This window comes from Macrobrachium nipponense, chromosome 26, assembly GCF_015104395.2.
Source record: "Macrobrachium nipponense isolate FS-2020 chromosome 26, ASM1510439v2, whole genome shotgun sequence".
NCBI lineage: Eukaryota > Metazoa > Arthropoda > Malacostraca > Decapoda > Palaemonidae > Macrobrachium > Macrobrachium nipponense.
In genome coordinates, this window is record NC_087215.1 from 74,563,346 (window position 1) to 74,585,203 (window position 21,858).

Here is a 21,858-nt window from a genome sequence, read left to right on the forward strand (position 1 = left end):
TATTCCATCCATGTCTCTCCAGAAATTTCCCTTCTCTTCTTCTGTGCAACCAACATGTGGTGCATATGCGCTTATAATATTCAGAAACTCATTCTTTCTATGCACTTCTATTACCGAGTTCTTCAGTTCACTAGACAGTACTATGCCAACTCCATTTATACCTTGTTTATTTGCTCCACTATAATATAGCTTATATCCATCTCCAAACTCTTTAGCTTTATTTCCTTTCCACCGCATTTCTTGCACACACATAACATCTACTTTCTTTTCTCTCATCAAGTCAGCCAATTCTCTACCTCTCCCAGTCATGGACCCAACATTTAGCTGACATACTCTAAACCCAATGTGAGCTCGCTTCTTTAGCTGCACCCGCTCCTGATGCAGTAGCCCTCGCCTTACCACAGAGTTAGGGCGATGTCTCTGTGCGTCGTTTACGGAGTACGCCCTAGCATTACCGCTTTCCATATTTCGGCTCATTACATTTTTTGGTTTTGGCACAGATTTTTACAGCTGGATGCCCTTCCTGACACCAACCCTCCCTATTTATCCAGGCTTGGGACCGGCACCCATAAGGACTTGTTTGTTCCCCCAGGTGGCTAGGCTTTATATATTTATCTATATATATATTATATATATATATATAGATATATATATATATATATATATATATATATATATATATATATATATATATATATATGTATATAATAATATATATATAATATAATATACATATATATAGTATACTCAAACTACCATTCACTTTCACTTGATTGTTACATGTTTTCAAAGTACACTGTGTAAAGTTATAAAGTTTTGGTACATTACATAAAAAATTACATCACATTACATAAAAAAAATTAATTTATTTCAACAAACAGTTGCAATGAGTTACGGATCTTTCCTAGATAGTGACCCCGCCCCCCGTAAAGGTATCCACCCCTGCAGAGTGTTTGGTACAAGCCCTTTGGGGATGACCATGAAAACACAAAAGACTGTAATTATCATAAAGATAAAGACCCCCCAGAAATATGGTGAATTTTTCCCTGTGACTTCATTAACAGCCACCATACATTAATGTGACCTTTTTTCCTGTGACTTTATTACCAGCCACCACCATCCCTGCCCCAAGCTTCAGAGAGGTATCGAACTCTTAAATCCCCAAGACTGGAGCATTCAACCAGCAAATGTTTTACAGTTTGGGGGACTAAGCAATCCTCACAGTATGGGCAAGGTCTGCCTGTCATTAAAAACTCACGCATTAGAATATGGCCAATATAAAGACAACAGAGGGTAGTTTCCCATCTTCAGGGCATAAAGTTATACTTCCGAGGAGATATATGACTGTTTGATCTCTCTCATCTTATTCTAGTCAAAAGAGTCCCAACGCTGTTGCCAAATATGACAAAGAGACTGCCTGATATTCGGCCAGAAATCACTGTGTCATGTTGGACATCTCCTTGGAAGTAGTTCTGCTGGAGCTGTTTTAGCCAATTAACAGCCTCTTCATTTCCAAGCACTCCAACATGTGCTGGAACCCAGCAAAATTCCACTCTGATACCTTTGCGCTCAACGATGACAAGCCACTCTAGAATATTTAAAACTAAAGGGTTGGTTGGATTAAATGTACCAAGACCTGTAAACTGATTTTTGCATCACTAAAACTTGTAAAATTGTCATCTTCCACTGGGGCTATTTTATCAGCAGCAGTTAAGATCCCATACAGTTCTGCTATAAAATTTGATGCCACTACAGGAAGTGCAACTCTACAATTAAAACCATTAGAATGTACTCCAAATCCAATGCCAGCATTGGATTTGGAGCCATCTGTGAATATAAAATTACTACTTCAATGACATTCTGAATGTTCTAAGAAACTGGCCCGAATTTCTTTTTCTGCCATTTTCTTCAAACCTGTAAAATAATGACACAGTAAGAGACTACAGGCAACTTTCAGGGAGGGGTTGCTGGATTCCTAGAGAGAATCACTCCACTACTGGTCAGATTCAGGCTGTTCAACAGTTGTTTTACTCTATATCCATAGAGTTGCACTGGTCTAAAATAAGCCATAGTAGCCAAAGAAATTCTCTCTATGTACTGTTTAAGATCCAAGAGAGTCCGGAAGTCTCTGCAACCTATACCAGTATCTGATGACAAAAGGCTGACGACACAGTTCCATAGGCAACTCTCCAGTAGCAACAAGCAGACTTGGAACAGGTGAAATTTTAAAAGCACCTGTGGCTAGTCTAATGCCAGTATGGTGCACAGTCTAAAATTCTTAAACGACTAGGGGTGGCCAAAGAATATATTTCACATCCAAATAAAAACTTAAGACAGTATAAGTGCTTTGTACAATCTAAGAAGTGTTATGTAATGTGTGTGCTAGGACTTTGAAAATATTTAAAATTTCTAAGCATTTAGCTTTCAGCATCTCAAGATGTGAAGCCCATGTCAACCTTCAGTCAAAAACTAAGCCTAGATGGAAGAAAGAGATTATGAATGGAGGTATGTACAGTAATAGGAGTGAAAGGGGTTGCAGCTAGGGGACCGAAGGGACACTGCAAAGATCCTTAAGTAATACCTACAGTGCAGCCTTTTAGGTCACTCCTTGCATAAAAAATCAAGAGTAGCTTCCATTTGACACAGGGACCACTTTTTTTATCTCCTTCAAGGAGGACCTCTAACACATATCTACCCCTGTAGCTGACTATATGACCCAGGTATTGCCTCCATGCTTGAACCTCTCCAAGGGGATGTTATTCTACAATCTATGGAAGACTGCATTCATGGAAAGAGGGGTTCTGTGGGCTTCTTCCGGGATGTAGTAATTACTCTGTCACGGCAGCAGAAGGGGAAGCAGTTTCTTCAATTGGCTTGTAGTCAGCTAAGCTGACACCCCCACCCCCCCAACCAGAGATCAATGCATTGACTTCCACCAAGACACTGGACCAATGCATAGATTTCCACCAAATGTTTTCTAACGAAGGATGCCAAACCATGTGCATCATGCACTCGTTACAATGAGTGTACACAATTGCAGCCAGAATCACAATGGCGTAGGTGAGCCAAGAAGCAGTGGGTATCATGCCCGAGGCCTACCCATTATTCTTTTTTATCTGCCTACATGCGTAAAGGGTAACTCCACATATGGAAAACAAAGGTTTGTATCTCCTTAGGAACAATAAATTTACTTTTTTTCCAACTATTATATCTGATGGTTGCATGTAACAATACTTCATACATACCTTTTCGAAATTTTAAGCCTGTTTTGAACTCTTTCTAAAATTAAGAGTGAAGGTATTTACAGGTTAAATAAAATACATTTGCACTGAAGCAAATTTACTAGTATACTTTATCAGGGAAACACAATTACTTACAATTACTTATTACAATATACCACAATGAATTGGTCAAAATTAAAATTATTTACATTGCTAACAGCTGATGTACACGGGTAGAGAATGCACAGTATCCTCGCTATCCTGAATGTAACAACTTACAAATGTACAATTTCTTCACTGAAACACCATTGTCTAGTTTTTCCATCAGTTCCATCTTCTCTTGTACTATGGAATTTTTTAAAGCAATATCTATGGAAAATACTCCACTTTCAATGTCCTCACTAACAATCCTATGTAAACGTTCAAATCTAGTGAATCCAGGAGCGTTCCAGTAATTTGATGTGGATTATATGCCTCTCGATTATCAAAATGCATTAGTTAAGCGTTGTAACCATAGTCTTTTTTAAATTGTGAAACATTACAATATGTACCTTATACTACATAGTTTTACATCAAATTGACACCTGATTTGGTACTATTTATCATGTACAGTAGTAGCTTAACTGTTAGAGCATTTGTTCACTTGCATAATTTTTTTTTATCTTTTTTTTTCTATTCCCCCATCACTATTTACCACGTTGATCCGATATGAAGAATATGCTATTGGCAAAATTTAAAAAAATGAAAGAAAAAATATTACTGAGAATATGGTATATGGTTAAACCAGTTATACAGAATGGGTAAATGCACAGAAAAAATCCTGCCCATATCAAATAATTCTTAAAAATTAATTTCAAATGAATCACAAAGATTTGGTTAAAAAATAAAGTGACCTACAATTATTTTGGGACATTTGAAAATCCAAAGAATAATGAGACTCTGAAAAGACTAGAGAGTATTAGAGAGTTTGTGGTACAGATTTAACAAGCAACAGGAATAAGATTGCTCAAGTCCTGTATTATTCGCAAAGGTCTACCAAATCCACCAACTTCAGACATTCTACATGAGAAATTGAAAGTTCATGTGTCATTAAACGTTAAACACTGTGATTCATGTCTGCTTTTACACTAAATATCCAACTTCAAAGCCATTGTGGGAATTCCATACTGAGTGCTAAGGATTGGCACTGTTACATCTATTATCATTCATGTCAACTTTTAAGTCACAAAATTAAAGAAGGATAATGCATATAGTACCTTACTAGATGTGAATGCACTGAATCATCACACAAAGTGACAAGCACAAATCAATATTTACTACCCTTACAACACACACGATTGGAAATTACATAAAGAAAAAACTAGCCCACATCTTGGCTAATGAGCTACAATAAATAGTACATGGTGAAAACGACTGACTATCTTCTTAACTTGTGTGTTTTCATGTGCCTTTTGAGAGAACTTGATTGGGAAAATCTACTCTGACATTCAGTACAAATAAATGGCTTGTCACCTACGTGAGTTTTCATGTGCCTTTTGAGCTGATCTGACTGCGTAAATCTGCCGCCACACTCTGCACACGTGAACGGCCGCTCTCCAGAGTGACTTCTCATGTGCCTCTTAAGATGACACGACTGAGAAAATCTGCCGTCACATTCTGAGCAAACGAATGGTTTTTCTCCAGTATGAGTCCTCATGTGAATCTTCAGGTGACCTGAGTGAGAGAAACTGTTTTGACACGCGCTGCATGCAAACGGTTTCTCTCCTGTGTGCGTCCTCATGTGTATTTTAAGAGAACTCGACTGAGAAAAACTACTTTGACATTCACTGCATTTAAAAGGCTTCTCTCTGGTATGAGTTCTCATGTGTATTTTGAGAGTATCCACGTGAGAAAAACTGCTCTGACACACAGAACACGTGAACGGTTTTTCTCTCGTGTGAGTTCTCAAGTGTACTTTGAGAGTACTCGAGTGAGAAAAGCTACTCTGACATTCGGCGCAAATGAACGGCTTCTCTCCAGAATGAACTCTCATGTGTACTTTCAGATTATTTGAGTGAGAAAAACTACTCGGGCAAACAGCACATAGGAAAGGCTTTTCTCCCGTGTGGGATTTCATGTGACTTTTAAGGTAACTCAATGTTGAAAAACCTTTCTGACATTCATCGCAAACAAAAGGTTTCTCTCCAGTATGAGTTCGCATGTGGCTTTTGAGACAACTTGAGAGAGAGAAACGCCTCGGACACACCGTGCAAGTGAATGGTTTTTCTCCCGTATGTATTCTCATGTGCACTCTAAGAGAACTTGATTGAGAAAATGTACCCGGGCATTCACTACACAGGAACGGCTTCACTCCCGTGTGGGATTTCATGTGATTTCTGAGGTAACCTGGGAGAGAAAAATGCTTTTGACACTCAAGGCATGCGAACGGCTTCCCTCCTCTATGCGTTTTCACATGGGTTTTGAGTTGACCTGAGCTAGAAAAGCTGCTCGGACATTCTGTACAAGGAAAAGGCTTTCTCCTTGCGCAAGTGCCCTTTGAAAAAAAATCACCTTCATTATCTTTTTGACCGCCATGGCCCCATTTCTGAAACAATAGCTTTTCAGATGAAAGGAGATCTCGAGAACTGTCTGTGATGGTTGCGTGATACTGTGTGCTCTCTTCCCCGAAGAGTTTTTTCCCCATTTCTCTGCTGCAACTCAGTGGATCCTCGTCCTTTTCAGCCTTGCATGAATGCTTTGCATCTATTTCATCTAATTCAAATTCTGGTTCTACTTTGACCTCTACAGATGAGTCTAAAACTACATTATCCTCCAAAAGTGAATTTTCTTCTTTGATTAAAGAGAATAATGAGCATTCAGCTTCCATTTCCAAAAGTGCAAGATGTACGTAGTAGTAAAGAGTTCAACTTACGTTTTTCCAAGGGAAGTCAATTGAGCTATTCACTTCAAATAACAATTTTCCTGAAATGAGGAGCATCTTTCACAAAAATCAACAGCTTTCCTCTTGTGGCAACTCTAAATTTATTGCTTGTGGAAACAGCCCATAAATGTTTCCTCATATGAATAGTATTTACAAAAATTGTTTCTTCATTCTTAGCATCTTTTTAATTATACTGTCTCATTTCAAATACTGTATTATGTAAAACAATAATCAACACAGCAAAAAATGCTGACAGAGTATATAAAAATACAATTACTGTGCATCAACCAAACACTTTGGCTAAATTACAAACTAATATTTTCTTACTTTCAGTTACAAAAATTTTTAATACCACATCCAGTATATTATAAGTCATTTATAGCTTTAACAAAGTTATATAATAGCAAATGTAACAAAAAATATTCACTCTGTGCTATCAGAATGTGCATACTACAGCAATTTTTTTATGTATGAGGTAATGTATAGCCTATGTCTTCAGGTTACTGAACCCTGAGTTCATCTTTAACACTGCAAACAAGTACTACAGTATATAATTTCTCAAACTACAAAAACCATCCCAAACATAACATTGCAAACAAGTACTACGGTATATAATCTCCCAAACTAAGAAAACCTTCCAAAACTTACTTATATTTATAGCAGTGACCTTATCTACTGTTTGGGATAATATGAAATAAGATCACATGTCCGGGTCATCCACCTACTTTCTTCTCAGACAGTTCCTGGAACTTTGACTTATCCCTCCAATTGGCTTGCCTGCTTGCATCTCAATGGTGATGGCTAGGCCACGTCTGCTCAGGTGAGGAAAAGGATTGATTTTAGTTAGTAAATAGGCAATGCATAACTGCAAAAAAGTTTATTCAGAAATTGTCAATACCTTTGCAGTAAGCAAATCACCATATTTGATGTTTTATAAGATACACATTTTCCCAAGAAAATGGGTGAAAATATCATCCGGGTCTTGAGCGCAAAGGTGAAGACTCCTGTAGGTTAATGTTATTGCCAATAATCACTACTGGATATATATTTTACCCTAAGCGGTCAGCATTAGCTAGACAGAAGCCATAATAATATTATTTACATAGAGGACATTATCATTATTATTGTTATCATAATTACTAGTGTGCAAACAGGGTTATCCCAATCATAGTAACAGCTGATCCATCACTGTATCTAAATATGCCCTCAACACACTCCTATCAATTACCAGCTTGAAATTGCAAAATAAAGATAGCTTTTTTTTCTTACAGCTTTTAGGTTTTTCAGATTTCAGTTAAAGGACTATAAACTGTGCAAAAGAGAAAGAGACACAGCATTTCAACATCATTTAGGGTTTTCAAATTTTGGACAAGGGACTGTATATCTGTGCACTAAAAACCTTTTTTCATGAACATGCCCTACTAAAATAGGGGTACATCTTATAGTATATATATTAGGGCTAGTGCCTTGTATTTTAAGGCGCCCTATGAGGTAATGTTAGACTAGCGATAATCTATACGCTAAGTCGGTTGGTATTGCACTTCCATCTTCAATGGAGTGTCTGGGGTTTTGTAGATCACTTACGAAGTCGGTATTATCTTTACGACGATGTGTTAAACTCATGGTTCGGTGAGGTTCTTGTAGAAAACACAAGGTATAAAAATAGTATATTCTTCTGAAGTTTTACATGATGAAGATCAGATATGATCGTACAAGTCTTCTATGACGATAGCTTGATCGCTTCTGCCAATGATGATGGCTAATCCTATTCCTCTACATGATAAAGCTTAGGTAAAGAGGTACAGGTCTTCTAATGTCGATAGCTAACTCTGTTCTGCCTGTCTACCATCTCTGTTACAAGTTATGAAGGAACAGACAGTAGTTCGAACATATGAACATACTATCAGATGACATAGTTTCATACGAACACACAATCGAATGAGACACGCTACAGATCACGTAGGCCGTTTGAATAATAGGTCGGGGTAGTTGTCTCAAGCAGGGAGCTTGGACTAATGTTTATAAACAATTGAATGACTACAGGTGACGGCATGTTATCTTAGCCTACATACTTATTGTATACGTCATCTTTAGCGTCTCTAGTCTGATCACATTCCTGCAAGCAATCTGGTTGACCTCTTTAGTTTTAGACTTTATATATATATGGACTAACATTCCATATTTTTATTATGTAAACACTTACATTCCATATTTTTATTATGTAAACACTTACATTAGCTCGGTCAGCTACCAAAACCAACACTGAATATTACTCAAACTTGACTTGCATTTGACTTATAGGAGTGTGATACAGACACTATGTGAAGATCTATATATATTAAGTAAATAAAAATTCATGGTGTACATGAATTGATTCAAGTAATAAAAATATAAAACAATGATATTGGTAAATAATAGTGATCACTGATATATATAAGATACAGTTTTTCACTTCATCTCTTTAAGATACTTATGCTACAGAAAATACTAATGTACTCTGATAATTGCATAGAATGAAGATTAACATGATAAAAAATCATATTTTAACTGATAAAAAATTTCATATATGAAATGATAAAATTATTAATGTTTATGCTGATTGATTCGTTGCTTTTTATGCTAACTGTTATATATCTGCGGATATTGTTAAGGTAAAAGGTAACTGATTGATTATAGGCTACCTGATTTGTTTATACATATGTATATGGATTCATATAATATGATTAATATATGTGCACTTTAAATAGATTCCTATTGCGTACACGCAAAGATATATTTCAATTCCGTTATTTATGATCATTTATATATAGATTCCTAGTGCGTACACGCAAAAAATATATTTCGATTCAGTTATTTATGATCATTTATATAAGATTCCTATTGCGTACACGCAAAAAATATATTTCGATTCTGTTATTTATGATCATTTATAGATATAGGATACATGACCGAGGTTATACTACTTCACATTTAACTAGCTTTCGAACCACTTTTCGTCCATTACACAGTTCCAGACAACCACCTATAGCCACTGAAACGGCCTTTTTCAATGGTTTAAAACAAGGGGAAAATTTGCCTGGGCGGGGGTCCAACGTTCCATTTTGCGCTCATACTTATTCTCTGCATCCTAAGCTACACGATTACGTTCGCGATGAATAAAAAAAACATCCCCAGCACGAGTCCTTCGCCAGCAAAGTAGAGTTGAATATCCTTCGGGTCGTAATTGTCGGAAGTATGTCCCTTTTTGTAGTCGATTCCGACAGTAGCCGGAGCATTCCGCATTAAAACGAGATTAACGACGAGATACGGTGTCGGTCGAAGAAGTCCATGAAATTCCTTTCACATTGTAGGCGGTTTGGGTTACTCGACTGTAGTCGTCCGCTGCGACGAACGATTTTTTGAAGTTGCGATGTGAAACTCTCGTACTGCAGGATACTGTAACCAGGTTCCATTAATCAGCCTGCAAGTGAAATTATACTTGTCACAAGGGCAAAGTAAATTCAGACAACATCCAAATACAGGGGAGGGGAGAGAGCCATTTAGACCAGACTTAACCCACATGAATTCGCTGATATTTTGGAATTCAAAAGAGTCCGCTGTACAAACTTTTTTATCCATGGCATTAACAATGAGTGAACCTATCCAGGTCTATGATGACTTGTAAAAATATCCATAATTATAAAAAATAAATAGATATCATTACGAATCTCAAAGAAAATTCGATATTACTGGTAGTAAGTTACTAGACAAAGAAGTGGAAAACGGAGCTAATTGTAAGATTGCCAGGCAACATAAGAGTCAAAGAGAAGATTAATCATGATCCTATGTGCCCTAATAACAAAAGTTTCATATTCAATTTTCTCGTGCGCATCCTCTGAGGTTAACTTTTAAAACATTATTAATAGGTAGGAGATGCAACGAAAAAACCCACTATGTAACTAATTTCTATATAAACTTTGGGTTTTCCAAGAAAATGTGACATTTTCCCATGAATGTGATTTACTTGAATGTAATAGGCTAATGTTGCAAGTAAATATTTCTTATCCACAACTTGATAATTCTAAATGTCCGTTTACCCATGTCATAAGCTGAATTATTGACTCTAATTGTCTATGAGTTCAGAAAAAAAAAAATTAATTCATTTTGTTGTTATAGAAATTCTATTTGCTTATATTGTTCATTAATATTAAAATGATTACAAGTCCTTAACTAATTGCATTACACACACGGATAAGAATATGTTATGTGGCCCGTCATGTGACCTATGAACCACATGTGAAGTTCATGAACTAAGCATTCCTTTCTCCAGTCAATCTGTTTTTGCAAGCAGAGACGACACACAGATGAAGCCTGTGTAAGCAGATTATTGAGGTTAAAAGGAACAAATGCTGATACGGCAATGATGACGTCGTCACTTGGCAGGAGATTGCTCTCAGCCAGCTAAGAGTTACGTTACTTGCTGTAAGAGATACGACTTTAGTATTTTCAAATGATATTGTAGTGTTTTAATTCTCCACCCGCATGAGAAGAATGTCTGAAAAAAAAAACAACAGTACCAAAATTGAACAATATATTAGTTTCATGTTGGCATTATGTTAAATAAATATTCCTTATTCAAACTATATGCAAAAAGGTTTCCATACAAATTCTATTATATATTATTAGCCCTGTATAAGATTCATATAGGATTATTCCATAGATAACATTTTCACTTCTAGACTTCCTGACTTTAAAATCTCTTTTATTTTATTTTATTTATTTATTTATTTATTTATTATTATTATTATTTATTTAAATTTTTTTTTTCATTGACTACGAATATAAATCACCGGGACAGACAATATGTCAGTAGGTTTTGATATGTGTTTGAACTTTTAGCTTATTTGTCATTACTAAAGCGTTAAGTTAGAGTTCAAATCTTTACGCATATATATTTGGAGATTTAATGGTTACGTTTTGCTTATTGATATTATCGTGATTCCTTTTTTATTATAATTTGTAACCCTTCCGACTTCTTACGGAGTGTATTATATTGACTCCACTTGTATCCATATTTATTTTATTTTTTTTTTTGTTTTTTTTTTATATTTATTTATTTATATATATTTTTTTTTTTTATATATATTTGATAAATTAATGGTTGGCTTGAATATGTGGAAAAGTGTTCTAGCGGCGTACCGTATAAGGCTACTTGCGGCATCAATTCTATAGATACAAGATATAACTGATAAAGGTATTTAAAACCGCGAGAACCGCTATAATCCGGTCGGATCCAATATCACGAGTTGTAACTCGGAAGACATTGACACTTCCTATTTAATTATCCGTTATTCTACCAAACCGATTGACTCTGGGTGATAAAATATATTATTGGTTTTCTTAGTGGAAAGGAATTCACACAACGTGTTAAGGAGATTATTATTGATTTACACCACCCGAGTCACAGATTATTATGTGTTGAATTCCATATTTACTGATTTAGCACTCATAAATATTCCTAACGCACTCAATTGCGGTGTTTGTTTTTAGTGCTATTAATTCTATATAACGTGTCAAGGAACTATTAACACTAAGAAGTGTTTATTCCCTCTGTCAGACTCGTAATTCTGTTAATAATTCTACGTATATTCTTTCAAGGATTGATTTGGCACAGGATAGGCTCCTAAACTGACAGGTGTCTTAGTGTATTTCCCCTTGTTTTTCATGACACGTGTTACAATTAGTTATGTGCTTTTTATATCTGTAAGCATTGTAGGCCAGTAAAATAGTGATTTGGCTTTCTGTGACATAGTAGGGAAACCCTGGATGACGGAATGCAACCAGTTTATGACGATTGGTATGAAAGAGATTATTACTACTACCTGGTCGTTAGTCATCTGCTGTGTTCTTCGGGTTTTCCTCGTCACAGACCTACATATATATTACATTTGATTACATTATTCTGATACACATACTTTAAATGTACTTTTGCTTTAGGGTTTCTGCTCAAAAGTGTTTATTGTTTTTGCTTAGCCACTGACCCTGTTTCCGTTTCGAAGTGTTTATTGTTTGGTGTTTATTGCTGCTGACTCTGTTTCCGTTCGAAGTGTTTATTGTTTGGGTTATGTCTGTTGACTCTTGCTTTGTTCAGTTTGTAACAGTTCTGCGCTCCGACCCAGATATTCAATGCTCGCGATCTCTTGGGTTAAGGAATTTTCTTGTTTAGATACGGTTTTAACAATAGGTACGGATGTTTCTATATCTTTTAGTCTAATTAATGGTTCTTTGCAGTATGGTGCGGGATTGCGGGATAATTCGTCAGCTATGATAATTGCTTCCCAGGTAGATATCTTATCTTGGCTCCAATAACCTGAATGATCATTTGTCACCGAGTTCCTTTTGGACTGTGATTAAAGCCTTTGAAAAACTCGGTAAAGGACTCATGTTCAGTAAGGACTTTATCAGGATAGCCATCGATTATGAACTTAAAATGTACTAGTGTTAAAGATACCTAGCCCTTCCTTGCCTATTATTGCATATTTACTTTCAAAGGGCTTTAGTTTACGTGAATAAAAAGCTATAGGGAAGAACTGTTTATCATATTACTGAAGTAATACCCTCTTACCCCTTGGTCTGAGGCGTCTGTTGCAATAAAAAAAAATTCCTTATTTAAATCAGGGATTTTTAAGTTAGGTAAGCTGCATTTTCCGCTTTTAAGATATCGAACGCCTGTTGATGCTTTTCAGACCATAATAAATCTACGCTCTTCTTCGTAAGATCTGTTAAAGGAGCTGTCATCATTGAAGAGTTACATATTTACATACGATTGTAATACCCACTACAGCGCAAAAGTGCTGTATCCCCCTTTTACGTTAATAAGTACCGGAAAGTTATGAATAGCCGACACCTTACCATGGACTACTTTTAAGACCTTGACTAGACACATAAAACCTAGATAAACATGTTCGGTTTTTAAAAACTCACATTTAGATATTTTACTCTGAGATTATTTGTCTTTGTCTCTGTAGCACTAGCTCTACTTTATGTGAATGTACTTCTAAGGTATTAGAAAAGATTACAAGATCATCCATATAGGCATGTAGGTTATCCCCTAAAAGTCTCCAAACACTATATTATAATTGGGGTGCAACGTAAGCCGGAGGCATACGTAAAAATTGATAATGTCCCCTGAGTGTGCTGAAAACGGTGTATGAGGTACAATCACTTAGGTAATGGTATCTGGTAAAAGCATTTAAGTAAGTCCAAGTTGGTGAAAAAAAAAAAAAAATTTATTCTAACCTAACAGAGATAAGATGTCGTCGGTACATGGCACTGGAAACTATCGGGAGTCGTTTCCTTGTTTAAGCGTCAGAAATCTACGCAGATACGCCAAGTCCGATCTTTTATGGCATGACATTTGAGGGAAAAAATTATATGGGCTTATTTGATTTCCTAATGACTCCTATTACTAACTTTTTTCAACTTCGTCATTTATCTCTATTTTGAAATTTCATTGAGAATCTATACGAAGGTACGTAAATAGCTTTATGTTTGTCCTTAGACCGTGTTTTGTGTTAAATTACATCCGTTTTTTTTCCAGAGATCACTCGCCAGTGGAGAAACTTCCTGGTATTCAGGTAAAAGATAAAAAAAAAATTCTGCTGAATCACCTCTGCTTGAATGACTTTACGGATATTACTTTAGATAGATTATCAGAGAGATTCATCCACTACTGGTTGGGCGTGATTAAAAATTAGCAACAATAAAAAATGCGATATTTATAACTTCCGTATCCACGATATGTATACTTTTAGGGCTTTGTTCGCGGAAATCGTTATATTTCAGAGTGTCGGGAAGGATTAAAATTTCATTTCCCAGCAAAGTCTTTTTACACGCACTAAGACATTCGAGGGTGCATGCTTCTCGAGATTTTGCGTGCAAATTGCGACTGCGGTTGTGGGAGAATTCTGTTGGGTCATTTGAACAATGTTACAATTTATGAGACAAATGTATAGTTCCTTTATATAAGTTATTATTTGATTAACTGTCTCATTTTTGTTCAAACGGATTTTAATATGTTTGAAGGTTTATAGGATTTTCCTTTGATAAACACGCCTTATTTTGCAGGATGTAAGATAATATTTTGTATACCCCTAGATGAATCTTACAATTACACTAGATACAGATCAATTTTTTTTATAACTATAGAGGTATCTGTAAGCGCTCGCTTATCCGGACTTCTCATTAGGGAAGTTCGAACAACAGACGGTGAGTCCGTAAATACAAGATATTGCGTGTACTAAAGAAATAAAACAAGATATTCTAATTTTTACGGCGCGTACAGTTGGGCTTAATCCACCAGTATTTATTATAACTTAATGTATTAAAAAATTAAAACGAAAACCTGCTCTGATTACTTATACGGTCGTGTGTTTCATAGGAAAATCCTTTTTAATTCAAAAAGATATTGGTATGAACCAACATCGCTTTTCCCCACTCTGCTAGAGTCGCTTATTGCGTGGAATTTGCTTTGCTTTGAAAACTTCGGCAGATCTGACTAACCTTGACCGCTTGACTAGGTGACACAGTCACCGAGTTTGCTTGTTTGATTCTGAACGGGCTACTGTTTCTATTTCTTTTTGTAATAATTAGGATCCTTCTCTTTATTACCATCGGCAACGTATTGTGTGCTTTTAGCATTATGTTGCTGGTTACGTATAAAGCAATGAATGACGAACTATTAGGAACTGAGCGATTACTAATTAAGACGAGTTATCTCTACTGCATTCAATCTTAACTGTTTGTACTTCATTCTTTGCTAAAATTTGAAATAGTGAGGGATCCTGGTCAGCGCATTTAGCCTGATGAAAGTTTTTTACAGACATGTTATTCCTTGCAATCCAGCCATATTTTTAAAGTTAAGTTGAGTCATTGAGGTTCGATATTTTATATAACTAAAAAAACTCAAGGCTAAAACTGCGATCGGGACTTGCAAAGGAGCATTTATTGTCATGACCCGAAATAGTGTTACCTCTAATTTATCTAGATTTGTACGGGTGTTCCACTTGTTTTTTGTGTGTTTTCTAATCACTACGGTGCTTAACGACCCTATCCATGCATCTGTATAAATACAGACGTCCACTGCGTAAACGCATATTCACTGTTTAATATGATTTGTTACGTAAGGGATTAATAATCACCCAAAATGATAAAATTAACATAGTATATGATTATGATATTTCAGTAGAACTTCTGGAAACAGACACTCAAAGATAAAAACTCGCAGTAGCGAAATCTCAATGATATAGATAATTTCTGTAAAAAAGTAAGATTAAGAATGTCTCGTAACTTCAGCCACAGGAATAACGAAATTCGACCTGCAAAGGAAACACTCAAAGTTACTCCAAATGAATAAAAAATTGTACTTAGCTTGCTTTTGTGGGAAGTCACGGTGTTCCGATAACGACACACGGCCTTGGTCCTCCTTCTCTATTTAGCGGACGACCTGGTTTGGCTTCAGTTTCCCCCGTTCGCGTTGTTTCGAAGATTCGAGCCCTTGAAAGATCCGATGCTGCAGACGCGTTCGGTTTGTTTCTTGAAGTGCCGGAAACGCTCACTAACGAAGTTTTCTTGAATGAATCTAATGAGAGACGAAGCTTGCGTTGTCGTAGGAAAAAGACACGTTGGTTTTGTTTCTTGAAGTTATTCACTAAACAATGATACTAAGTTGCTTGAAGAATCTGTCGCTTTCGTCGTCGTTGAAGAGTTCTTATTGTTTTCTGAAGTCGCTCACTAACGATGATACTATGTTGCTTGAAGAATCTGCTGCTTCCGTCGTCGTTGATTTCTTATGATACATGATTTATTATTCTGGTTTATCTTCGTAGGACGTTGTAGAGTTCTTCTGGTCCGCTGGCCACCAATATTAGGGCTTGTGCCTTGTATTTTAAGGCGCCCTATGAGGTAATGTTAGACTAGCGATAATCTATACGCTAAGTCGGTTGGTATTGCACTTCCATCTTCAATGGAGTGTCTGGGGTTTTGTAGATCACTTACGAAGTCGGTATTATCTTTACGACGATGTGTTAAACTCATGGTTCGGTGAGGTTCTTGTAGACAACAACAAGGTATAAAATAGTATATTCTTCTGAAGTTTTACATGATGAAGATCAGATATGATCGTACAAGTCTTCTATGACGATAGCTTGATCGCTTCTGCCAATGATGATGGCTAATCCTATTCCTCTACATGATAAAGCTTAGGTAAAGAGGTACAGGTCTTCTAATGTCGATAGCTAACTCTGTTCTGCCTGTCTACCATCTCTGTTACAAGTTATGAAGGAACAGACAGTAGTTCGAACATATGAACATACTATCAGATGACATAGTTTCATACGAACACACAATCGAATGAGACACGCTACAGATCACGTAGGCCGTTTGAATAATAGGTCGGGGTAGTTGTCTCAAGCAGGGAGCTTGGACTAATGTTTATAAACAATTGAATGACTACAGGTGACGGCATGTTATCTTAGCCTACATACTTATTGTATACGTCATCTTTAGCGTCTCTAGTCTGATCACATTCCTGCAAGCAATCTGGTTGACCTCTTTAGTTTTAGACTTTATATATATATGGACTAACATTCCATATTTTTATTATGTAAACACTTACATATATAAGCCCATCAAATACAGCACACACACATACAAAAATTCCATTTACAATACACTTCTAAAGCGCAGTAAGAATACACTCACAATACGTGACTGACTGATAAGACAAACTGGGGTCACAATTAAAAGGTTAATGATGCTATGAAAATTAAATATGCAAAACCATTTAGTCATACAAGCCATTCGCTTATAATCACCCCATTTCATGTTCAACAAAATCCAAGACACCGAAACCCATTTCCTGCCAACTGAAAATGGCAAGAAACTTCCTTTGGGATCTGTACAAAAGACTCCTGAACTTATAGTATTTAAAGAAATAATGATTTAGTGATTCATAATGTGAATTTGTTAGTGAAGAATTATGGGAATGAGACTACAGTAATTGAATGAACAACAGACACAAAAGAAATGACCAATTTTCACTGCCAGAGGAGTTCATAGACCAGGATGCATGTTGTCAACAGGCTACTACTGCAAAAAGACTCAGGGTGGACCAAGGTGGAACCACTGAAGCCACAGGTGACATGATCGTCAGAAGCATTCAACGTAGGTTACACATTAAATAAGAGGAAGATCGCAATTTTGAGCCCCTTAGGATTAAGGTTTAAAGTGAAAAAATCACCAGAGCAAAGGCAGAGTAGTAGGTCATTGCTGCTGTAAGCATTTCTGTAGTAGACATTTTGGGAGAACATAACCTAACCAGATTTAGTGTTACATAACCTAACCTTGGATGCCGTATCCTAACCGGGGTAGAACTTTATAATAAGGTAAAATACCGATTGGCCAACCATAGCATGACCACCTTCCCAAAAAAGTAATTTAATACGTCCTGTAACCCAGGACAGACATTAGTCAAGAGCCAGCAGCGTCTGTCGGAGCAACACCGCGAGACCTCTACTTTCCTCTCAAAGTCAGTTTCTTCTCCCGTCACAAATTATAGCCGTAACTTCCGACGTTTGGGAAGGTGGTTGCACTATGGTAGAAGCCAGGTGGCCAATTGGTATTTTACCCTAGTTGCGCAGCAGCATGATCCCCCCCCCCCCCCCCCCCCCCCCACCCCCCCCCCCCCCCCCCCCCCCCCCCCCCCCCCCCCCCCCCCCCCCCACCCCCCCCCCCCCCCCCCCCCCCCCCCCCCCCCCCCCCCCCCCCCCCCCCCCCCCCCCTCCCCCCCCCCCCCCCCCTCCCCCCCCCCCCCCCCCCCCCCCCCCCCCCCCCCCCCCCCCCCCCCGCCAACCCCCCGTCATCAACTATACTAGGTACTAGGGTAAAACATCACAGCAGGCCAAACAGGCCACCTACAATCAACGTTTGCCACCCTCCGAAAAAGTACATTATAACGCGTCCTGACACCGGAGATGGGCATCAGTCGCGACTTGTTGTTGGTGAGAAACGGAGCTAAAGACCTCTACTCTCCTTTCGAAGTAAGTATTTTCTCCAAAGTTAGAAATTAAGGCCAAATTTTAAGATTTAAACAGAGGGTACTGAAAATGGCACCCACGGCAGTGAAATCTCACCAAACGCTTTAGAAATTTTTACTTACAACTAAAAATGTTTCGAAGATTGACGCCATCTCAATGTTTACGGAGTCGCTTGTGTCAACAAACTTTCCATTTCCTGTGATAAATCCGCACACCACTTGTACCCACAGACGCTGGAGCACTTTTATCACAACAATCGAAACACGATTTCTCACCAACAACAAGCCAGGAGTAAACAGCTGTTTTGGTAGAAGATGACGAGAAGCGTGCTCTTAGCTAATTTTTAAATTAGTAAAACATCAATATTTTACATATTTATGATGATTAATTTGAAAATATTCGTTATTGAAAAAGTAACTCGACTCTGACTCAAATTTAAGTAATTATTTTTCTGAATTAGAACGTTCTTCTAAGTTCTGTATTATGACGTCACGACATCTTGACTTTCGTACCTATTGTAAATAATTGCTATACTCAACTGTCATTGCAGAACAGTTTACCAGTTATTCATGCAGATTGTTATCAGCTATACATGTAATTGTTATAATCGTAATGCGCATATATATCTTTATTATTTACTTTTTGGATATATGAAGATGTTTTACTGCTGGATTATCGCCGTAGTGTGACGCAATCGTTTTCGGTCCATGGGCCTCTGTCTGTTTTCGCACCATAAGAAATTATGGGGCCGAATTTGCAATGACCAGAAAGTCGTTAAAAGAGGAAGTTAGCATTGAGGGGCATATGTTTTGACTGAGAAAAATACAAATTTATTCAATAGCTAGCTTGTAAAAAATACTTGGTTATAAAAACTTGATTGACAACTAAGCAGCATGTCTACTATGGGTTTCAGAGACAGTGCAAGCACGTTTTTGGGCAATACCTATTTCTGTAACGAACACTCTTAACAGAACGAGATTTTGCTATAGTGCATTACACCCAGTGCCGTAATTTATAAGGGTATCGTGAATCACTAATCGTAAAGAATAACGACACTTGTCCTTGTACCAAGAGACAAAAACTCCATTATGCAGAAATGGATACGAACACGTGTATAAAGCTCCACCTACCCTCTCCCCCCCCCCCCCCCCCCACCCCCCCCCCCCCCCCCCCTCCACCGCCATCCCTTTTCTTCGTTACTCCGCTTCCTTTCTCTCTCTCTCTCTCTCTCTCTCTCTCTCTCTCTCTCTCTCTCTCTCTCTCTTTCTCTCTCTCTGTTCCATTCGTATGTGTTGACCCTCCAAACTGGGTATAAGACTGCACACAAAACGTTGAAATTGGTGAAATTAGGCTATGTATTGGAAGTATATATACATAAATATTAAAGCAATTTTATCATTATTGCATTACTATGACAACTAGAATTCATGGAAACAGTTTATAATAATGGAACGGCGTATGTGTGAAGCCTCCACTAATGTGGCAACGATGATTTTGCCATTCTTAGCATGCAAACATTAAAGCATGCAAACATTAAAGGTTACATTTATTTCTGGCATACGATTAATAAAGAAATTCAAAATACTAATAAAGACTGAAATCAATGAAAAGTGCTAGCAAAACAAAAAAGCAAAAAAAAAAAAAAACGTAGTCGTTCCTCTGCACTTTTCCGTATTCGTTCCTCTATGGTTTTCGGCAGCCAGATGTACGAAAACGTTAGAAACATTTGATTTTATCTACTTTAGAAATATCTGTAATTTTTCGGGGTAATTTGGTTGCAAAAAAGGGATAATATACATGAATTAAATCAAAATTTTTAAATAACAAAGTAAATTTAAACTAAATAACGAGTAAAGTAAACAGTTTAGGGAATAAAACTTTGCAGTTTCGTCGTCTGTCGTCGTCTGCTGTTCGTAATTGTGTTTATGGCGCTCGCGCTTAGAAACCAGGAACAGCAACGGGTTTAAAGTGCAATGTGGAGTGAACTGAGACCAAAATGTGTATAATAACAATCAAATAAGCACTGTGGAGTTTCAGTTGTGATGGCAATAAGGATAAAAACCGCCGATTACAAGGTAAGAATGAATTCAGTTCAAACCATAACCCCGGGAATAACAATTTTCATACTTTCACTAATATAGGCAACAAAATGTTGTTTTATTGTGCTGATTACAACTGCAATCTTGAGTAAGATCAATAAACGTTACATACATATGCTAACATTGTTCAAATGAGTGCTGGGAAGGCTGGGGAAAGATGGTGGCCGTCACTGATGAGAACCGTCCATGCAAAACGTAGCCGCCATATTGGATTTCAAAACTGCCTTGAAAACATATTTTACGAAGAGCTCACATGCTTATTTTAGTTCGTATGGGGCTTTCATATAGGCTATCACAATATGTTGACGAAACTTCAGTCTTTTAAATGGTATGCTTAGAGTTGCAATTGTATTCATGTTTCACCAATTAAATATCGAGTGAATAAGACCCGTCCACCGTGATGAGGGTTGGCCTGTCGTGATATTCTACCCTAGGTACCTATTAGTAGAAGTCTTCAGTTCTATGGTTTAAAATAAGACATTTACAGCTTTAAATAAAAAAAAAATTGCGCTGCAATAATAACTTTTGCCTTTTGTAAATTCCTTTTAAGAAATCCATTTTTAAAATGTACTTAAAACGAGTAAAATTATAAGTGAATTCGCGTAGGGCTACGATCAGCTCTGAGAGACCGAATAGTATACTAAGGGTAGGCCTACTACTACGTACTAGCTACCTAGGTATATATACTATATGACAGTCTAGGCCTATTGCATAAAAATGCCATAAAATAGACTAAGCCAAATCTTATTGTATTTAGAAGGTCTATAATTTATTCTTAAGATGGCGTTAATCAATAAAATATTCTTTCACTCACCAACTGTCATTAAGACTCGTAGTCAGAGTAGTAGTCTTACAAGAACATTCTCTATGGAACGGCTCCATCACTCATACTTAGTTTCGGGAATAAAATGGAACGTAAAATTCAATATGTCGCGCTTGTTCCAGGAATGGGATATAAATTATAGTTCAGGGAATAAAATGGAACATAAAATTCAATATGTTGAACTTGTTCCAGGAATGGAATATAAATTATAGTTTCGGGAATAAAATGAAAATAATATTCTATATGTCGCGCTTGTTCCAGGATTGGAATGTAAATTATAGTTTCGGGAATAAAATGGAACAAAATTTAATGTCACGCTTGTTCCAGGAATGGAATATAAATTATAGATAGTATCGGGAATAAAATGGAACATAAAATTCAACATGTCGAACTTGTTCCAGGAATGGAATATAAATTATAGTTTCGGGAATAAAATGGAACATAAAATTCAATATGTTGCGCTTGTTCCAGGAATGGAATATAAATTAGTTTCAGGGATAAAATGGAACATAAAATTCAATATGTCGCGCTTGTTCCAGGAATGGAATATAAATTAGTTTCGAGAATAAAATGAAACATGAAATTCAATGTCACCCTTGTTCCAAGAATGGAATGGAATCTAAATTAAATGTGCTTGTTTCAGGAACTGTATGGCATATAGAATGAATGTCGTGCTTGTTTCAGGAATAAAACTGAATATAAAATAAAAAATCAAGCTTGT

At 36.9% G+C, this 21,858-nt stretch overlaps 1 protein-coding gene across 1 annotated transcript; it reads right to left on the minus strand.

Moving 5' to 3' along the window:
- Nucleotides 1-3,322: 3,322 nt before the first annotated feature.
- On the minus strand, nt 3,323-21,200 carry LOC135200439 (gastrula zinc finger protein XlCGF28.1-like). Its single transcript, XM_064229075.1, has 3 exons — nt 21,129-21,200; nt 6,790-6,953; nt 3,323-6,182 (listed from the first exon to the last, which is right to left on the minus strand). The coding sequence occupies exon 3, from the start codon at nt 6,085-6,087 to the stop codon at nt 4,639-4,641; it is 1,449 nt and encodes a 482-aa protein (XP_064085145.1). The 5' UTR covers nt 6,088-6,182; nt 6,790-6,953; nt 21,129-21,200; the 3' UTR covers nt 3,323-4,638.
- Nucleotides 21,201-21,858: the final 658 nt, after the last annotated feature.

Coding starts and splice junctions, on each gene's coding strand:
- LOC135200439 (XM_064229075.1), bottom strand. CDS start 6,087: ATGGAAGCTGAATGCTCATTATTCTCTTTAATCAAAGAAGAAAATTCA.